Genomic DNA, 17227 nt, shown 5'->3' with positions numbered 1-17227 from the left:
ACATGCCTGAAGCTCCGCATCTTGAGCTCCGCGACCTGCTTTTGTTTTTCCCTAGCCATTTTTCAAGTCCTTCTTTGAAAGCAGATGGGATAGACTGCTGGCCTGGCCTCGTATTAGCCACGTCGTCGGCACTCCGAATTGTGTCACCATGCAGCTCTGCCCAAGAGAGGTCAGCCAAGCAAACCCCGCGGCCTCCAAACGAGCTCCACGGCTAACGACACCACATCTCCAGATCGACAAGCTCGTTATTACGCAGCTTGGCCTGCTCGCCCAGCGCCGCCTTGCTCGAGGTGTCAAGCTCAATCATGCCGAAGCTACCGTGAGTGCCATTGGCGTCATATCACGGCGTCCCAACTGACTCGACTCCAGGCGCTGATCGCAAACAACCTCCAAGAGGTATTGACCTTGATCTCCACCGCGACAACATGGCTCACACTTTCCGCAATAGCTCATTCGTGATGGCCGCCACACCGTCGCCGATCTCATGTCCATTGGCAAGCAGATGCTTGGCCGCCGACACGTTCTCCCCTCCGTCGTCAGCTCGCTGACCGAGCTCCAAGTCGAGGGCACTTTTCCCACGGGCACATATCTCGTCACGGTGCACCATCCCATTGCCTCGGACGACGGAGACCTCGCGAAGGCGCTCTTCGGCAGCTTCCTGCCCATACCGGACAACGATCTTTTTGCGCTGGCCGAGCCCAGCGCATACGCCCCAGAGCGCCAGCCGGGAGCCATCATTGCGGTCAAGGACCGCATCGTGCTGAACGAGGGGCGCTACAGGACGCGGCTGCGTGTCACGAGCAAGGGTGATCGGCCAATACAAGTTGGCTCACACTACCACTTCGTTGAGACGAACCCGCTGCTTGAGTTTGACCGGCTGCGCGCGCGGGGCTTCCGCCTCGACATTCCCGCTGGCACGTCAGTCAGATTTGAGCCGGGCGATACCAAGACGGTCACGCTAGTTCGCATTGACGGGAACCAAATCATCAAAGGCGGCAATGGCATTGCTACGGGACATATTGGTGACGTGCAGATTGCGGAGGGTTTGCTAGAGAAGCTGCAAGTTGGCGGCTTTTTGCATGTCCCAGAGCCTGCAGGCGATCTGGCGCACATCGATGTTGCATCCATGGAGCGGCAGCACTACATTAGCATGTATGGTCCCACGACAGGCGATCTGGTGCGCCTCGGAGCGACGGACCTCTGGGTCAGGGTGGAAAAAGATATGGCGCTGTACGGGGACGAGTGCACGTTTGGAGGCGGCAAATCGCTGCGTGAGGGTATGGGCCAAGCAGGCGGCCGCTCCGATGCCGAGTCTCTCGACACTGTCATTACGAATGCGCTCATTGTCGATTACACGGGCATCTACAAGGCTGACATTGGCATCAAACATGGGCACATCGTGGCGATTGGCAAGTCGGGCAATCCGGACGTCATGAAGGGCGTGCATCCCGACTTGGTCGTTGGGAACGGCACTGATGTTATTGCTGCCGAGGGCAAGATTGTCACGGCGGGAGGTTTTGATACTCACATTCACTTCATCTGCCCGCAACAGTCGTACGAGGCGATTGCGTCTGGAATCACCACGATGCTTGGTGGAGGAACTGGGCCGAGGTTTGTGGTGTCCCCCTTGACTTTCGACATGGACTGACTTGAGCAGCACTGGGACGAATGCTACAACATGTACTCCGGGCAAGACCCACCTTCGGCAAATGCTTCAGGCGGTTGATCATTTGCCCCTGAACCTTGGCATCACAGGTAAAGGAAACGACGCCGAGCTGTTGCCGCTTCGAGAGCAGTGCGAAGCTGGAGCTGTCGGGCTAAAATTGCACGAGGATTGGGGTAGCACGCCCGCCGCCATTGATGCCTGCCTTTCAGTCTGTGACGAGTACGACGTCCAGACTCTTATCCACACAGACACGCTCAACGAATCCGGCTTCGTTGAGCAGACAATCGAGGCCTTCAAGGGCAGGACTATTCACACCTACCACACCGAAGGTGCTGGAGGTGGTCATGCTCCAGACATCATCTCTGTTGTCGAGCATCCCAATGTTCTGCCCAGTTCGACGAATCCGACCCGCCCCTACACGCGCAACACCCTTGATGAGCATCTTGATATGCTCATGGTCTGCCACCATCTTTCGCGCGACATCCCTGAAGACGTTGCCTTTGCCGAATCGCGCATCCGCGCAGAGACTATCGCTGCCGAAGACGTCCTACACGACCTTGGTGCCATCAGCATGATGTCCTCTGATTCTCAGGCCATGGGCCGCTGCGGCGAAGTCATTACCCGCACCTGGCACACGGCGCACAAGAACAAGGTGCAGCGCGGGTCACTCCCGGAGGACGCTGACACGGGCGCCGACAACTTCCGTGTCAAACGCTACATTTCCAAGTACACCATCAACCCTGCCCTTGCCCAGGGCATGGGTCACCTCATTGGCAGCATCGAGCCCGGCAAGCTGGCCGATCTCGTCGTCTGGGAGCCGCGCAACTTTGGTACCAAGCCCAAGCTTGTGCTTAAGAGCGGCATGATTAGCTGCGCGCAAATGGGCGACCCCAACGCCAGTATTCCAACCATCGAGCCCATCATCATGCGCCCAATGTTTGCGCCCATGGTGCCCAGCACGAGCATCACTTGGGTCAGCAAGGCAAGCATCGACAATGGCATTGTTGACAGCTACGGGCTGAGGAAGAGGGTGGAAGCTGTCAAGGGCTGCCGCAGCGTAACAAAGGCCGACATGAAGTTCAACGATGCCATGCCCAAGATGAAGGTTGACCCGGAGAGATATGTGAGTTTTCCATACTCTATGAAGCTAAACTTGATGCTGACTTGGTGTAGATTGTCGAGGCTGACAGCAAGGTCTGCACGGCGGAGCCAAGTGAGGTTTTGCCTTTGGCACAGACGTATTTCGTGTATTAGGCTGGAGATTTCGGTCTCTGTGGTTGACCTGGGTCAGAGAGATTGCGAATGGACTGGGATTGGTCTTCCTAATATTTTGATAGTCCTTTGTGGAAAAAACAAAAGTTGAGGTGCCGATTGAATCAACCTGGGCTTGACACGGATGACGTCTAGCTGGCCACGACTTCCTTACAAACGCCGAGTGGGCCTTAACGCCGTCCCCCCACAACCCTGAACTGACATCCATCCCACTTTCGCTATCAACCAAAACACCATACCACCATGTCGAAACTCCTAAAGCAACCAGTCAAGCTCGCATTGGTACAGCTTGCCACAGGTGCCTCCAAAGCTGCCAACCTCGCATCCGCGCGCACAAAAGTACTCGAGGCAGCGCAAAAGCACGGCGCCCGCATTGTCGTCCTCCCCGAATGCTTCAACTCTCCCTACGGCACCAAATACTTTCCGAGCTACGCAGAACCGCTCCGGCCGGTACCGCCACCACAAGACACGGCGCCATCATGGCACGCGCTCTCAGAAATCGCAAAAGAGGCCAACGTGTACCTGATTGGCGGCAGCATCCCTGAGCGCGACACGACGGACCCATCATCCGACAAGCCCAAGCTGTACAACACGTCGCTCATCTTCTCGCCCTCGGGGGAGCAGCTGGCGGCGCACCGCAAGGTGCACCTGTTCGACATCGACATCCCCGGCGGCATCACGTTCCGCGAGTCGGACGCGCTGTCGCCGGGCAACAAGATCACGCTGGTCGACCTGCCCGACTACGGCACCATCGCCGTCGCCATCTGCTACGACGTGCGGTTCCCGGAGCTGGCCACCATCGCGGCGCGCCGCGGCGCCTTCCTCCTGGTCTACCCGGGCGCCTTCAACACCACGACGGGCCCGCTGCACTGGGAGCTGCTGGGCCGCGCGCGCGCCGTCGACAACCAGGTCTACGTCGCGCTGTGCAGCCCCGCGCGCGACGAGGACGCCGAGTACCGCGCTTGGGGCCACAGCATGGTGCTCGACCCGCAGGCCGTCGTGCTGGGCCAGGCCGGCGTCGGCGAGGAGACGGTCGTCGTCGAGCTGAGGCCGGAGCGCATCGAGGAGGTGCGCAGGGGCATTCCCGTTTCGCAGCAAAGGCGCTTTGATGTGTATCCGGATGTGGCCCAAGGGGGGAAGTTGGAGTAGGAGGGTGGAGAATGGGATTGGAGACGGAGATGCTGGTTTGAGTGGGCGAGGAGAAAAGAATTGGCCGTGAAGAAATTGACCTCAGGGCCTGTGTGACCAGCAGGTATGTAGTGATTAAATGCTACCTGGGTACAGCAACAAAAGCAGCTTCTTTCCCTGACTCCGGGCACCATGTACCACTCCAGATGAGTCCTGGAAAGTCATCCGGCCGGCTAGCCAAAGCAGTCTGCAAGTCCATTAATCCAGCAAGCCACCTGAAGCGCCACTCCATCTCTGCAAATCCAACCCCTTCCTACCTACATTTCAGTCAGGCCGACGTCGGTGACCTACTGGCTCAGATTACACGTACAGTACTCAACGTCTTGATCGACAGGGTCATCGTTCCAGGAAGGACGCGCAATGGATGGAGCAAAACACCCAACGCTCTGTACAGTCTGATTCGGCGCTAATTCTCTGACCACCTAACAGTTGCCAACCGTTGACAACCACCAGCCATGCCTCTAACCAACCAACCAACGAACCAACAAAGCGTCTGCAGAGCGAATGGACAGGAGACAAAAAGTCTTGCTTTGTTGTATAAATGTCAAATACACGCAACAAATGGACTCGACGTTTTTCTTTCCATAGTCATACTGAAACAAGGCTCGACGCTCCTCCTCCACCCAAACAAGACGACCTACCCAACTAACCCTCTCTCACGCTTCATTTACGCCGAACCGTCGACCCACCACATCAATGGAGTGGTCCAAGATCGTCGGGATGACCGCCAGCGTCGTCGTGATCGTCATCCTCGTCCTCGAATGCCATGGACCCAGAGGCAGGACGACGCTCTACGAGCGCGTCGGCTTCATCTTTTGCAAATGCCCATGGGGCGTGGTTAAGAGGGCGGGGACGCTGCTCCGCAGGTGCGGCGAGTGCGTCGTCGAGCGTGCGGAGGCGTGGTGGCGGCAGCGGCAGTGGCTGCAGCAGCTGCAGCAGGAGCAGCGAAGGCAGGAAAGACAGGAGAGTGCCACGAATATGGGCCGAGGTGGAGAGGAGAGCGGCGTCGCTGACGCAGGCGTCGCTTCTGGAATGCGTCTGCCGTTGGACAGGCCGCCGACATATCAAAGCGACTTGCCGCCGCCACGGTACGATGGAGAGGAGAGCGTTGACACACTGCCTCGATACTATGATGACGATGATGATTATGAGGAGGAGGAGGAGGAGGAAGAGGAGGAAAGTGAAGTAGATCTTGGGGAAGCGAATTGGATGCGCTTTCCGGGGCGACGCCTCAGTGAGGAGACATCTTCGACGGTCATCACGGACGGCATGACGGGAGATTTGGCGGATGGACACGCGCAGATGAGGTGGGAATGATCTAGCAAATTCCTCCCTTTCATGGACGTCGCTGAGTTTCTTTGGTCCCACCCTAGATAGACAAACCTGGGGCAAAAATGACAGACGGAGCGAGGAAGAGAGGTAAACCTGAGTTCGAAAAACCCAGGAAAAAGAAAGGGCAAAAAGTAAGCCCGGAAGGAGGCTCGAACCGGTTGATAACTCTAGAGGCTAGTAATAGCCGAATCAGAGCCACTTTTTCAATTATGTGGATGACTCCAAAGCATCTCCCAACGTCGCCAAAGGACCTAAGACTTACTTGAAAGAAAGGTCTGTCGAACCAAATTATATAGCAAATGCCGGGCGGTCGAGAGCCCGTTTAGACGCACCAACACGAGCTACGACTGTAGCCAGTGAGCCGACAAGATACTGACGTTGGCCTTGCGCTTCTGCCTTGCTTCGCAAGAAAATGCGGTGGACACGCTACTTGGACTGATTTGCTACACGCGATGAGGGGAAGCCAATATTTGCCGCCTGGATGTGCTGCGTTGCCAAGAGGAAGGAAAGGGCATGTCGGTATAAAAAGACAGAGGCAAGGCTGACGCTTGCTCACGCCAATGACTTCAAATTTCTGCGTGGCAAAACAAAACAAAGGTAAGGTTCACCTACGCTTCATGAAAATAATGGTGGTCAAACCACGACCACCCGCCTTTCTTCACTCCTGACCAACTCACAGATCAACCCATCTTGAGAAATCCCCCGCCATACAAATAACCGCCTGTCCATCATCTCGCTAGCAACAAATCAACCAAACGTGCCACTTCCCAACAAACGCGCGAGAGAATCATGTGGGGCGTCCCAGACTGGATGCTCGTCGTCGGCGGCGTCTTCTTCAACATAGTCCAGGCACTCGCCGGGGCTGCAACCGTGCTGTGCGCCTTAGTCGTCTGTCCCATCGGCTGCACGGCCATCACCCTGGCGTGGACCGTCAGAAAGATCAAGCGCTGGGGAAGAGGACGACAGCTCAGACGAGCACAAAGGCGAGGGAGAGGACAACAACAGGATGATGAGACGAGCCCGAGCCGTGAGGCTGTGCCTCCTAACTCCAATTACAACGCGGACGCGAAACGCGCGGTTGTGGTGGCATCAGGCGTCACTGCTGTCGTGGGTGAGCACCAAAGGGGCGAGAGTGCACCGCAACAACCGCGCGCGGTTCGGAGCATGGCGAGCGAGGAGGAAATCATGGTGCGCCGACACGGTCAGCCGCCATCGTATCGCAGTCAGGAAAGCTTGCCGCCGACACGACGCGATGACGGAGGAGAAATCCAGTCAGACCTACCACCAGGATACTATGGAAGAGGTGACAGGGCGGCGGCTTCGTGGGCTTGAGGACCTGGTGAACAGACACCTTGTTTTACGCGCTGGAAAGCAGAGCAGACGGGTAGGAAAACAAAGCGGCTAGTTGTGGGTGAATGCGAAAGACCCTTTGACAGTCAACCGCGTGCATAGCCAGGGAGTCAGCAAATCACCAGCGTTGGCTTCGATTACCCCATCTATGCACCAACAACGAAGATGTGTAGCGCTTAACACAACAGCCAACAGGCCACTCCCACAGGAATGCGTGAAGAATTTCAGTGGTATAAAAGGTTAATACAAAGGTTAGCAACCAAGGACTTGGTAAAATTGAAATCACTACCGCTGCGACACATCGAGTCCTAACTGCTCTGCCGCATAAAATCCCACTTGAAGCGTGCGTTCATCATCACGGAAGTCTCACTCACCGACTGACTCCTAGCCGCCCTCAGTCTGAAAAGCCTCGTCCGCGTTGTCGCCACGCCATAAACCAGCCATTGCAGCTCTCACGACACTCCTGCGCAAACATGGACATCATACATCTCTTTATTTTTGCATGTACCATCATCAACGTCTTCCTGGGTGCTTGCGGAATGATCGAAATCTTCGTCCTGCTTCGCAGCACTTGGAAACACTCCTGCTGCCGCCATTGCCGCTCGCGCGGCCATACGCAGGAAGATTGAAGGAGTCGCAAGATCTGGGCAGAGAGGTCGTTGTTGGATGAATAATTTTGGGAAAGTTGTTGGGGAACTCGGGGCCTGCTGGAGACGAAAGAGGGCCTGGAAGATGGCTGCATTGGGAATGCGACTGTTTATCCCCAGGAATAATCTGCGGAGGTTGCTTTGTCAGTGACAAGTGCAGTTGGTCTGCGCAGAGGGAAGCAAGGAAAAAGAGAAAATGTTAGTTCGATTATGTCGGAACGACAGCCCAGCCCGACTGAATAACCACAAAGTCTTGATCAACGAGCAGTATGATAAGGAATCTAAAAAAAAGGCGAATGCTAGGAAAAACAGCCGGGAAGTAAAAGCAGCGGTGCATACATAGTGCCGGTCATCATTGTGTCCAGGCTCGGCGACTATCCTACGCGGCGTGTACAAGTGAGTACAGCATACCTCGTTTGACATTTCGGCTCAGCCGCGGGCGTGGCCCCCAACCACCAACAGAGCAAGACTGAGCGGCACGCTGGGAAATTAGATGTGAGGCGGTACGTCGGTCACTTTTCTGCTCGACTATAGATGTATCAGCCGGCAGCTCGCATTTGTACGCAGCAACTGCTATATGCACGCGCCGATCATCATCCAGGCTCCGCGGGTAATGACATAAATCAACACTTACCCAGTCAGTCTCAAGGCAACGAGCCAGACGCTCGACTCCCACACGTCTAATCCATCTCAAGGTCATCCTTTCAAAGTGGCCTCCGACCAGCATCAGGGCCACGACAAGAGCAACGATCACAGCGAAGGCACTGTCTGGCTGTCCAGCAGCACGCTGCAATGGCACGCGCACACTCACACTCACGACGCATCCCGCCCGCGCTCCTCACCCTACTCATTCTCGCAGCGTCACTTACACTCGCACTCACATGGCTCCCTCCATCCACGCGACACTTTCTGCGAGCAGGCCTTTGCGACGCCATCGGTTGGTTAAGAAAAGCAGGGCTAACGCGTGTCGGTGCGCTGTTATTCGCGGTGTGGAATTTTAAGGTTCTGCCAGGGGTCTATCATGTCAGTACATTTGATCTTTGTTTTCGATTGCACCGGCTTCCTCGTGAGCGAAAAGACGGGGAAAAGGACAAGGAAGCTCACTCACTGACAACGCACCAGGTCCGCATTGCCCTCGCAATCCTACCATCGCTCCTTCAAAAGAATCATTTACACGCGCCTCCAAAAGCCTCGCAACAACAGCTCGCGGGCGCCTCCGTCTCCTCCTCGTCCCCAGATCTCCCACTCTTCGCGCCCCACATCCTCTCCACCTTCTCCCCGCCCCTCGAGCACGACAGCAACCTGCACAAATCAAACAGCACGTACTTCAGCGACCTGGATATTTCGCGCTCGGCGCTGCTCGCGCGGCTGTTTCTGCCAACACTGCGCCACGCCGCCAAACGCAGTGGCAGCGGCGGGCTGGGCGTCAAGCTGACCGTCGCCCTCGGCGGCGCGCAGGCAGACTTCAAGCGCGGCATCGGCCTGCAGCGGTACGCTGTCGTGAGTCGCATCGTGGGCTGGGATCGCAAGTGGGTTGTCGTCGGGAGTTGGTTCGTGGGGCCGCGCCATCAGAGGTCCTCGACTGAGGAGAAGCGCACCGTGTACGCGTCGGCGCTGGCAAAGTACGTCTTCAAAGCGGGACGCGCGACGATTCGCCCGATCATTATTATGGTGGCTGCGGGGTTGCTGCCGTTAGCGGCGTTGGATGGGCTCGATGGCGAAAAGGGGCAGGCGGCTCAGCAGGTGCTGTCGGCGAAGGAGGCGGAGATTGTGGACGCTCTAAGGACCATCAGGTCCAAGGGCCCAAGGAAGTTGGACATTGTCGACCAGGCCCAGGATGGAGAAGAGCAGTATGATGACGACAAGTGGATGAGTAGAGTTGAGGATGTGAGGCAAGAGGGAAGGGCGATGACGGAACATTTTTTGGCTTTGGACGCTGTGGCGAATTTGGTTTGAGTTCCACAAAAGATATTGAAAAGAGCATCGTCATTCTCGCATCTGTCTATGGCGTCGTGTCTATGTCTAGAAATGCGTCAATCGTAATCGTGCCCAGTCCTCTGCTTACCTCGTCTCCCCAATGCAGGTTGGCCCGTAATCTCAAGGTGCCAAGCCCAACCCTCTCATCCAATTCAACTCCCTCGTATGCTCCTCCAGCGCCTGCCTCATCATACTACCATACATCTTCTCTTGTCGGTGATGCTCCACTTCGGCTGCATTTTCGGCTGCCTCGTGCCACTCAGGCTCCAGGGCGTTGGCCTCGCCGAAACCCACAAGTCCGATGCGGCCGTTGTCCGTCGAGATGATCAAGTCCTCTTCGTTGATGCCGCGGGTTCCCGTGGTCGAGCCAGCACTTGACGACAGACCCGGCGCGATGCTGGGCTTGATTTTCCACGCAATATCAGGTTGCCGAGGCTCCCAGTCATCGCTTGGCACATCTGAAGCGTACTGGTCATAGACATGGTCCACATTGTCTTGAATCGAGGACGCGCCATTCCGCGGCGGATCGTTGATGTTGTAGGTACGTGCTTTGGTTCTGCCGTCGCGGTACCACCAATTGATATTGCCATTTCCGTCACTTCCCACCAGACGCGCGCCTTGGGTCGCGATGGAGAGAATCCGAAAAATGGACGAGTAGTTGCGGTTCGTGGTACTCGGTTGTCTGGGAAGAGTGCATCCACACTCGGCGTTTACCCCGTAGAGTTCCAGGCTGCCCTTGCCCTTGTAACCCCCAGCTGCAACAATAGTCGTGTCTGTGCCATCGCAGTAAGTGTGGCTATCCCAGTCCACAAAGGGATTGGTCAAGTACGTTAGGGAAGATATATCTCCTCCGGAATATATGTTCCCCGCAAGTTTGGGGAAGTATCGGCGGTCATAACGCAAAAGCGAAGGAAAACGTCCTGCGACCCAGATGGAATTGCTGACTTCCGCAGCGCCTGGCAATGGCAAATGCAATATGGACAGCGGTTTGTGCTGGCAGACCGAGGACTTTGAAAGCGATACTAGATCCAAGTCGCAGATGCTTGACCGAGCATCTGCGTCGGTCATGAATTCGCATCGTAGGGAAAAGTCCGGTCCACTGGACACGTCAGATTGGCGGACATCGTGGAGGTGTATTGTTTCGGTAGTGCCAACGGTCAAGGGTATTGGATATCTTGCTTCTGAAAGAGTCAAGATGTCGGAAGGGAAGTTATGCTCGGAGATTATTTGCATCGTTTGTAGATCTACCTCGTTCAAGACGGAGGAAACTGCAAAATATCCCCTTTTTGAACGCCAGTCGATGCTCACGCCGTCGCTTCCGTGGTCTACGCGCGAAGCGGCTCCCATGACCCCGAATCGGCGTGATGATTCTCTGAGAAGGCCTGGACGAGTCCGGCTAACGACTTCTCCCCTTTTGGCAGAGCTATCCCGATTGATGTCCCACGTACAAATGCTCCCGTCGTCCATCGGAGCAAAGATCAGCTCGGCTCTTTGGGTTGTATCGTTGTAATATACTCCAAGCCCAATTGCTTCATCAAATCCGACATTGTTATGGTCTTTTTCTAGGCCTCTATCGGTCCAACTCTTACAGATCCAGCTGGTGCAGATGGGCGCGTGTGCCGCAATATACTCGTCATAAAAGTCTAATTTTTCACCAGGCAATGCTGGAGTCGCCAGCGACCGGCGCATTGGTCTCATCGATAAGAAGCTCAAGGGCCTATTCTCCTCGGTCGATCCATTGTGACGGTGCGGCGGCGCGTGAGCCGGATCCCACCAGACAGTTTTCCACAGACTGGCATCGCGGGCGACGGCCAAGAAGCGACGAGACACGGATTGCGCGGTGATGATGTCGTCGGGTTCAAGGACTGTGTCAGAGGTTAGCAAAAGTCGTTTGGACCTATGGTGAAGCGGAGGTTTCGAGTGGAGACTACTTGCAGGAGAGAGTGTGGACGATGAGCTCGTCGGGGAGATTTTCCATGGTCTCCACTGGCGACTAGATATGCAACGAACGACGAGATGCTCGAGTCGGGCGATTAGCTGACATTGGCTGGTGTGGACAAAGGGAATGGGAGAAGGTGTGTGGTGATGATCGAGAGCTCAGGTCAGAGCCCGATTGACGTCGTTGGTTGCCGTCGATAAGGCTGAGCTTTAAGCCATTTCCGGTTAGCTGACGCACAGGTCCCCCATTCGGGCCGCTTTCGGCTGCTACCGAGGGAGCAGACCGTCAGTTGTGAGGCCTCCCACTTTGCATCACCCAGATTTGGTATCCACAAAGCTTAGAAGAGGCATTTACCTTGTTCGCTATGTCGCATGCCACTCGCTCAATGCTATTGTACACTAAACAAAATGCAGCATCATCGCTTCATCGCCCTTTGGCATCAGCCACTCTTTTGCTCCAGCTGCCAAGCTACCTATTCAGACCATCAACCGCACATCCTCGTCCTGATCCTGTGCTCCCTCGACTGATAAACATATTTACGGTAACAAATATCGCGAGATGCCTCCATAGAAGAATCCAAATGAAAGCCGGAGCGCCTTGCAATGAATTTTGTGCCGGTGCTTTGCGCAAATCGCACGTTGAAATTAACGTCATTAGGCGTTCCGTGTGTCAGGAATGGTATTGATATGACATATGCGGATGATACTGCTGCGTCTGGTAGCCAGAGGGGTCGATTTGCTGCGGCATTGGCCACTGCGGCTCGGGCATGTATTGTTCGTACGGAATAATATTGCGATCCCAAGTTTCCTGTCCACGTTAGGGTGGTGGTACAAAAGGCGATGAAGATGCTTACCCAGTTGATATCAAGCGGCATGTCCAGCATGTTTCCTAATTGGTCGTGGTGGGTCACGCCGTATGGAGGCCTATGGCTAGGTGGTACCATTGACACGGGATGTTGTTGTGGCATGTAATGCATGGTGGGACCATTCGAAGGGACGATGGGAGCGGGTTGAAAGTGAGACGTCGGAACCGAGGTATCTGGAGAAGTTAGCACAATGTGAGTCAACGCGCAAAATCACTCTTACAGTGAATCGCTGAAGGCTCCCCGCCTTCTGCAGGCCCACCGTTGCATTGTGTGGAAGAGCCGGATTTTAGCCTCGACAGCATTGTACGAAACATCTTGCCCGCTCGCTTAGTGTCTGCCGAGTCTATCAAATTGGCTTCATACGAGTCCCAAATCTTGCTGGACTTTTCCATCGCCTGGAATAACTCCATGCACGTATACCTGCCCTGCAAGGCGACCTGGGGATCTCTGACCAAAGCTTCATGTCTCAGATTCATCTCCAGGCATACGACCATGGCAGCTAAAAGAAAGTCGTGGTTGGTTAGAGACGAGAAGTACCAGCGCACGCTGCTAAGATGTCCTCCAGGTTGACAGGCGAGATAGATGGTTGATTGCAGCTGCAGCAGAGTCATGGCCGACTCAAGACAGGCTTCCCTCGAGTGATCGTACCGCGAGTCGCTGTGGGCCTTGACCAAGTAAGTCCGGTGGAGAACGCAGCGAGCCATTTGATAACAGAGTTCCATGTCGAATTGATTCATGATTAGCTCCGGCGGGTCGTTGGTGGATTGATCGAGCGGTTTTAACTGCATCGCGGGCGGTACCGAGGCATATGCTTCTCCTAACCGTTGGTCCAGATCCATGATTTCAGAATAGGTCGGAGGGGTAACGGCGTGAGAGGCGTCTGCAGCAGCGGCGAAGACGGCAAGAAGTCTCGATTTGGCTATCGAATACGACACAGGCGTGAGTTCAGTCTCGGGCCGCTCAGGAGGCAGGTCGAGCATGTCGGCATCCAAGTCATCGTCGCGCAAGTTTCTCGGAAACCTAGTGTCGCTTTGAAAGCCTCTGACGGAGCAAGGCAGGCCGAGAGCAAAGGAAAATTGGACTTCAAGACGGTAGATGAGATGCCACACGCGTCGACGCATCTCGCCGTGGAAAGGGCTAATGTTTCCATAGTGGGACGGGTCTCGGTGGTAGCCCATGCGTAGAGCACACCTGACGAGGCTTCCAAAGACGTGCCATACCTCCGTGGGGCTACTCTCGCCGAGGAGATATTCGCATGCCGCGTAGACCAGCAGAGCCTCGAGGGTGTAGGGCTTGGGCTTTGCAAAGTCGGCCAAGACAGCAGCGGAGCCGGCCAGACTTCGGAATTTCTTGGCTTGTTTCATCGCGGCTCGCGTGTGCTGTGGGCTAACGGTTCGTTCCGTCCTCAAGATGTAGAGGCTGCCAAGAGAGAGTAGTCCGTAAAGAAACGAAATCCACATGGTAGACCCTTCATCCGGGTTGGCCCAGAATCTGGCCAATTCGTCCAAAAAGGTAGGCGGATGAAGAAGCGAAGTGGCCGGATCCTGGGCTGAGCGCCAATTCATGACGAGTCGCTCGACCTCATCCCTGGGGGGTAAATTCTGCAACAACTCGAGCCTCGTCACGGGTGGAGGCGATCCAACGATCAGAATGGATCGCGGAGCGTCCTCTGGCTCCGGCTCGGGCTGGTCATCTTCATCCTCGTCGTCATCGTCGTCGCTCTCGAGCAGATTCTTGACTTCGGAAAGCTAGAAGAGTCAGCAAGCTCTGGCAAAGAGGGAGCGAAAATTGATTACATCGCGCAACACGGCGGTCCAGTGGGAGGAGCCGGTGTAGGTGCTCTCGTTTTCGCTAATCTTGAGGGCGCCAAAGGCAGAAGGAAAAGATCGTTCGTCCTCGCCGGAGCTGCTCGAGGTCTTTGGGCCGTCGGAGATCTTGTGGTGGTCGGGAACAGTCTGGTCAGGCGTGGGAAGGCGTCCGGCGTTGGTTTGGGCGGAATGAGCGGGATTGACCGAGACAGAGCGGGGGTCCTTGCCGTTCATCAAGTCGACAACGAGGGCCTCGAGATGACGGATGCGAGAGCGCATGTCCTTGGCCTTGCGGCCCTTTTCCTTTGGTGGAGGTGGTACATAGTTGCACGCGGGTTCGCGTGACCGCTTCACACATTGGTCGCACGCAGGATGGGCACGGTTGCATTTAAGCTTGCCCTTGCGACATGGAATACAGGACAACTGGGGACGGACTCGAGTGACTTTGGACTGAGGAGGGCCAATGGCAAAGACGGGGTCGGCCATGGCGCGGGCATGCAACGGAGAGAACGGACACAAGGCCGGAGTTGTGGCTCAGTAGGAGTCCGGGGGCGCGGTTAAGCTGAGGCAGATCGTGGGCCTTGGCCGGACATGGACGCAGAGCAGACAGCGGGGAGAGGTTGAGTTGAGGTGCGAGGGATGGTCGTCAGGTTGGAGTTGGAGGAGGCTCTGCAAAATGTCCGCCAGGCCAGGCAGACGAGGGTTGAAGAAGGGCGGTGGGCGTACCTAGCGTGGCGGATGGACTGGACTTGGTCCTCGCCTTTCGGAGCCACAGCGGACGAAGAGGGGGGAGACCCCATCCATCCATCACCTACATACATACGTACATACGTACATAGTCCCTGGCCTGAACGCCGAGGCACAACACCAGTCCGCCGTCCATTCTACATGTATCCAAAATGTCTCCGACCCTCTGACTGGCCGCCCGCCCGTCTGCGGTGCTGCGTGTGCTGAGCCTGAGCCTGAGCCTGAGCCTGAGCACCAGGGCATGCCCCGCCCTTTCTACGCCTCGCTGACCCTCACGCTCACGTCGTTGGCCGCGCAGTATGTCTTCCTGCTGCTCCTGCTTCTGCTCCTGCTTCTGCGTCGCATCCATCCATCATGGCCGACTGCGAAGACCACGATCCGCATGCCCTAGGTGCAAGCCACCAAGACGACGCCGCCGCCGTTGCAAGTGAGCCGCTGCCGCTGCCGCTGCCGCTGCCGCTACCCCGGACGCCCGCTTCCGACTTGGCGCTGGACCCTGGCCCTGGTCACGACCTAAACTCAACCCACCACGACTACATCCTCTCCCATCTGCTCGCCAGTCACGCCTACGACCTCGAGGTCGACAGCAGCAGCGATCGCAGCCAAATCCTGCGCGAACCCCCCGACCGATCCTCCGACGCCGACTCGGCCTTTGGCTCTTCCGACGCAAACTCCGTCACCACCTCGCTCAATTCCCAGGTCCAAAACTACCGCTTCGAATTCGGCCGCCGATACCATGCCTTTCGCGAGGACCAATATTGGCTGCCCAACGATGAGGACGAGGCCGACCGTCTAGACCTCCAGCACCACGTGTGGTACGTCCGACGCCGCAAGCTAATCGCAAAAGAGTCTCAACCTCTGATGATCCGCCAGGCGCATGACTCTTGACGGCAAATTATTCGCCGCTCCTTTGGCCCCCGACATCCACCGTGTGCTGGACATTGGCACCGGCTCAGGAATCTGGTAGCTACCCTCCCACCACCTCGCTCTCCGTCTCTCTCGTCCCTCTGACCCTCGCAGGGCCATCGAGTTTGCAGAAGAACATCCCTCGGCTCACGTAATTGGAACCGACCTATCCCCAATCCAGCCAGAATGGACCCCCCCAAACTGCGAATTCTGGGTCGATGACGCCGAAAAGGATTGGGACTTTGGCGGCACCCCCTTTGATTTTATCCATGCGCGCATGTTGATCTTGGGCATGCACAACTGGAAGCGCTTCTTTGAGCAAGCGTGGCAGCACCTCAAGCCCGGTGGCTGGGTCGAAGTGCAAGACGTCTGCCTGCCGGTGCAATGTGACGACGATAGCGTAGCCCCTGACGATGCCTTGTGCAAGTGGTCGCATCTGGTGCACGAGGCCGCTGCAAAGGGCGGAATCGACACGGAGGCGGCGACCAAGTTTGACAAACTGCTACTCCAGCAGGGATTTGCAAATGTAAAAGAAGAGTGCATCAAGTGGGCCATTGGGTCGTGGCCCAAAGGTCGCAAGCAAAAACAAATCGGCGTTTGGACTCATGAGAATCTTTCTCAGGGTCTGCAAGGCATCAGCCTGGCCCTCTTCACGCGGCAACTGGGCTGGTCGAGGGAAGAGGTCGAGGTGTTTTTGGTCGACGTGAGAAAGGACATCAACGACCGGTCAAAGCACTACTACTGGGTTATGTGAGTAGGACGGTCTCTGAGACCGACCGCTCCCGCTGACATCCGACAATAGGTTCAATGTTTTTGCGCAAAAGCCCCCGGAAGAGCAGATTCCGTCCCCGGATCGCAGTAGTAACAGCAACAGCCCATGACGAAGCATTCTCAATAACTCGTGGGAACATTTGTCTCCATCTACATGTACATAAGGGCCATCTCCACTTTCTCGTTCGGCGGCGGCTCTCGGCATCACGTCCAGCAAATCATACCCGAGATCTCCCTTCCATGGTTTCTGATCTTTATTCCATCATCTCTCTTGGAAGAAAAGGCTCCATTTACAAAAAAATTGTGGGCAAAGCAAAGAAATTGAATTCTTTCAAAATTATCTTGGTCGTATCCCTCAGCCGAACGCATACGCGCGACACCCGGCCGGATGCTCCGGCTCATCGCTACCGCCCGCCTCCTTGCACCGCTGCCCGCAGCTGCGCGCCACCTTTTTGACGCGCGCGTTGTATACCGGACACGCTGGCTCTGCGTCTTCGTCGTCTGATGAAAATGAGGAAGAAGATGTTGGAGGAGACAGCATCGAGGCGACGCATGCGTGCAGCTTGATCTCGTAGCTGTGTCCGCACGCGTATTTGAGCACCTTGTACGTGCACATGTTGTATCGTTTTCGGTGGTTGGCGCGGAGCGCGTTGGGGCCGAGTGGTATGTTCTCTTGCACGGCCTGCGTTGTGTTGAAGGTTCGTGTTCCACGCTAAGGGAAGAAGCTCTGGAGGAATTCGTGTTGTTCGTGAGTCGAGC

At 56.1% G+C, this 17227-nt stretch overlaps 8 protein-coding genes across 8 annotated transcripts; 6 read left to right on the top strand and 2 right to left on the bottom strand.

Moving 5' to 3' along the window:
- The first annotated feature begins 4 nt into the window (after window positions 1–4).
- On the top strand, window positions 5–3038 carry J3D65DRAFT_616646 (uncharacterized protein). Its single transcript, XM_066799467.1, has 6 exons — window positions 5–169; window positions 233–319; window positions 370–396; window positions 449–1611; window positions 1658–2789; window positions 2840–3038. The coding sequence occupies exons 1-6, from the start codon at window positions 149–151 to the stop codon at window positions 2918–2920; spliced, it is 2511 nt and encodes an 836-aa protein (XP_066657763.1). The 5' UTR covers window positions 5–148; the 3' UTR covers window positions 2921–3038.
- A 69-nt stretch (window positions 3039–3107) lies between these two features.
- Window positions 3108–4496, top strand: J3D65DRAFT_257371 (carbon-nitrogen hydrolase). Its single transcript, XM_066794838.1, has 2 exons — window positions 3108–4190; window positions 4273–4496. The coding sequence occupies exon 1, from the start codon at window positions 3182–3184 to the stop codon at window positions 4085–4087; it is 906 nt and encodes a 301-aa protein (XP_066657762.1). The 5' UTR covers window positions 3108–3181; the 3' UTR covers window positions 4088–4190; window positions 4273–4496.
- Window positions 4497–4822: 326 nt separating this feature from the next.
- J3D65DRAFT_600932 (uncharacterized protein) lies at window positions 4823–5443 on the top strand (the record flags this gene model as incomplete). The annotated part of the gene is made up of 1 exon (XM_066798001.1): window positions 4823–5443. One exon carries the CDS (start codon window positions 4823–4825, stop codon window positions 5441–5443), a length of 621 nt encoding a protein of 206 aa, XP_066657761.1.
- Window positions 5444–6080: 637 nt separating this feature from the next.
- Window positions 6081–7095, top strand: J3D65DRAFT_616641 (uncharacterized protein). The gene has a single exon (XM_066799466.1). It carries the CDS (start codon window positions 6248–6250, stop codon window positions 6788–6790), a length of 543 nt encoding a protein of 180 aa, XP_066657760.1. The 5' UTR covers window positions 6081–6247; the 3' UTR covers window positions 6791–7095.
- Window positions 7096–7984: 889 nt separating this feature from the next.
- On the top strand, window positions 7985–9470 carry J3D65DRAFT_616633 (uncharacterized protein). Its single transcript, XM_066799465.1, has 2 exons — window positions 7985–8478; window positions 8578–9470. The coding sequence occupies exons 1-2, from the start codon at window positions 8248–8250 to the stop codon at window positions 9409–9411; spliced, it is 1065 nt and encodes a 354-aa protein (XP_066657759.1). The 5' UTR covers window positions 7985–8247; the 3' UTR covers window positions 9412–9470.
- On the bottom strand, window positions 9426–11534 carry J3D65DRAFT_616631 (uncharacterized protein). The gene is made up of 2 exons (XM_066799464.1): window positions 11368–11534; window positions 9426–11297 (listed from the first exon to the last, which is right to left on the bottom strand). Exons 1-2 carry the CDS (start codon window positions 11408–11410, stop codon window positions 9553–9555), a joined length of 1788 nt encoding a protein of 595 aa, XP_066657758.1. The 5' UTR covers window positions 11411–11534; the 3' UTR covers window positions 9426–9552.
- A 182-nt stretch (window positions 11535–11716) lies between these two features.
- Window positions 11717–14901, bottom strand: J3D65DRAFT_616628 (fungal-specific transcription factor domain-containing protein). The gene is made up of 4 exons (XM_066799463.1): window positions 14033–14901; window positions 12457–13984; window positions 12225–12409; window positions 11717–12178 (listed from the first exon to the last, which is right to left on the bottom strand). The coding sequence occupies exons 1-4, from the start codon at window positions 14528–14530 to the stop codon at window positions 12041–12043; spliced, it is 2349 nt and encodes a 782-aa protein (XP_066657757.1). The 5' UTR covers window positions 14531–14901; the 3' UTR covers window positions 11717–12040.
- Window positions 14902–15133: 232 nt separating this feature from the next.
- Window positions 15134–16533, top strand: J3D65DRAFT_616623 (S-adenosyl-L-methionine-dependent methyltransferase). Its single transcript, XM_066799462.1, has 3 exons — window positions 15134–15606; window positions 15665–15754; window positions 15812–16533. Exons 1-3 carry the CDS (start codon window positions 15146–15148, stop codon window positions 16449–16451), a joined length of 1191 nt encoding a protein of 396 aa, XP_066657756.1. The 5' UTR covers window positions 15134–15145; the 3' UTR covers window positions 16452–16533.
- The last annotated feature ends 694 nt before the right edge of the window (window positions 16534–17227 follow it).

This window comes from Phyllosticta citribraziliensis, assembly GCF_038025025.1.
Source record: "Phyllosticta citribraziliensis strain CPC 17464 chromosome Unknown J3D65scaffold_3, whole genome shotgun sequence".
In the NCBI taxonomy this organism is placed as follows: Eukaryota; Fungi; Ascomycota; class Dothideomycetes; order Botryosphaeriales; family Phyllostictaceae; genus Phyllosticta; species Phyllosticta citribraziliensis.
The sequence above is the reverse complement of the archived record's forward strand: the minus strand, read 5'-3'. Positions and strand labels throughout refer to the sequence as shown.

Bases quoted from the DNA above. Each gene is read 5' to 3' on its own strand.
- J3D65DRAFT_616646 (XM_066799467.1), top strand. From the start codon at position 149: ATGCAGCTCTGCCCAAGAGAG. The intron at 320-369 runs GTGAGTGCCATT...ACTCGACTCCAG, and splicing joins TCAATCATGCCGAAGCTACC to GCGCTGATCGCAAACAACCT. The intron at 2,790-2,839 runs GTGAGTTTTCCA...GACTTGGTGTAG, and splicing joins AGGTTGACCCGGAGAGATAT to ATTGTCGAGGCTGACAGCAA.
- J3D65DRAFT_257371 (XM_066794838.1), top strand. From the start codon at position 3,182: ATGTCGAAACTCCTAAAGCAACCAGTCAAGCTCGCATTGGTACAGCTT.
- J3D65DRAFT_616641 (XM_066799466.1), top strand. From the start codon at position 6,248: ATGTGGGGCGTCCCAGACTGGATGCTCGTCGTCGGCGGCGTCTTCTTC.
- J3D65DRAFT_616633 (XM_066799465.1), top strand. From the start codon at position 8,248: ATGGCACGCGCACACTCACACTCACGACGCATCCCGCCCGCGCTCCTC. The intron at 8,479-8,577 runs GTCAGTACATTT...ACAACGCACCAG, and splicing joins TTCTGCCAGGGGTCTATCAT to GTCCGCATTGCCCTCGCAAT.
- J3D65DRAFT_616631 (XM_066799464.1), bottom strand. From the start codon at position 11,410: ATGGAAAATCTCCCCGACGAGCTCATCGTCCACACTCTCTCCT. The intron at 11,298-11,367 runs GCAAGTAGTCTC...CCTCTGACACAG, and splicing joins CATCGTCCACACTCTCTCCT to TCCTTGAACCCGACGACATC.
- J3D65DRAFT_616628 (XM_066799463.1), bottom strand. From the start codon at position 14,530: ATGGCCGACCCCGTCTTTGCCATTGGCCCTCCTCAGTCCAAAGTCACT. The intron at 12,410-12,456 runs GTAAGAGTGATT...TAACTTCTCCAG, and splicing joins GGAGCCTTCAGCGATTCACT to ATACCTCGGTTCCGACGTCT. The intron at 12,179-12,224 runs GTAAGCATCTTC...TAACGTGGACAG, and splicing joins TGCCGCTTGATATCAACTGG to GAAACTTGGGATCGCAATAT.
- J3D65DRAFT_616623 (XM_066799462.1), top strand. From the start codon at position 15,146: ATGGCCGACTGCGAAGACCACGATCCGCATGCCCTAGGTGCAAGCCAC. The intron at 15,607-15,664 runs GTACGTCCGACG...ATGATCCGCCAG, and splicing joins GACCTCCAGCACCACGTGTG to GCGCATGACTCTTGACGGCA. The intron at 15,755-15,811 runs GTAGCTACCCTC...TGACCCTCGCAG, and splicing joins GGCACCGGCTCAGGAATCTG to GGCCATCGAGTTTGCAGAAG.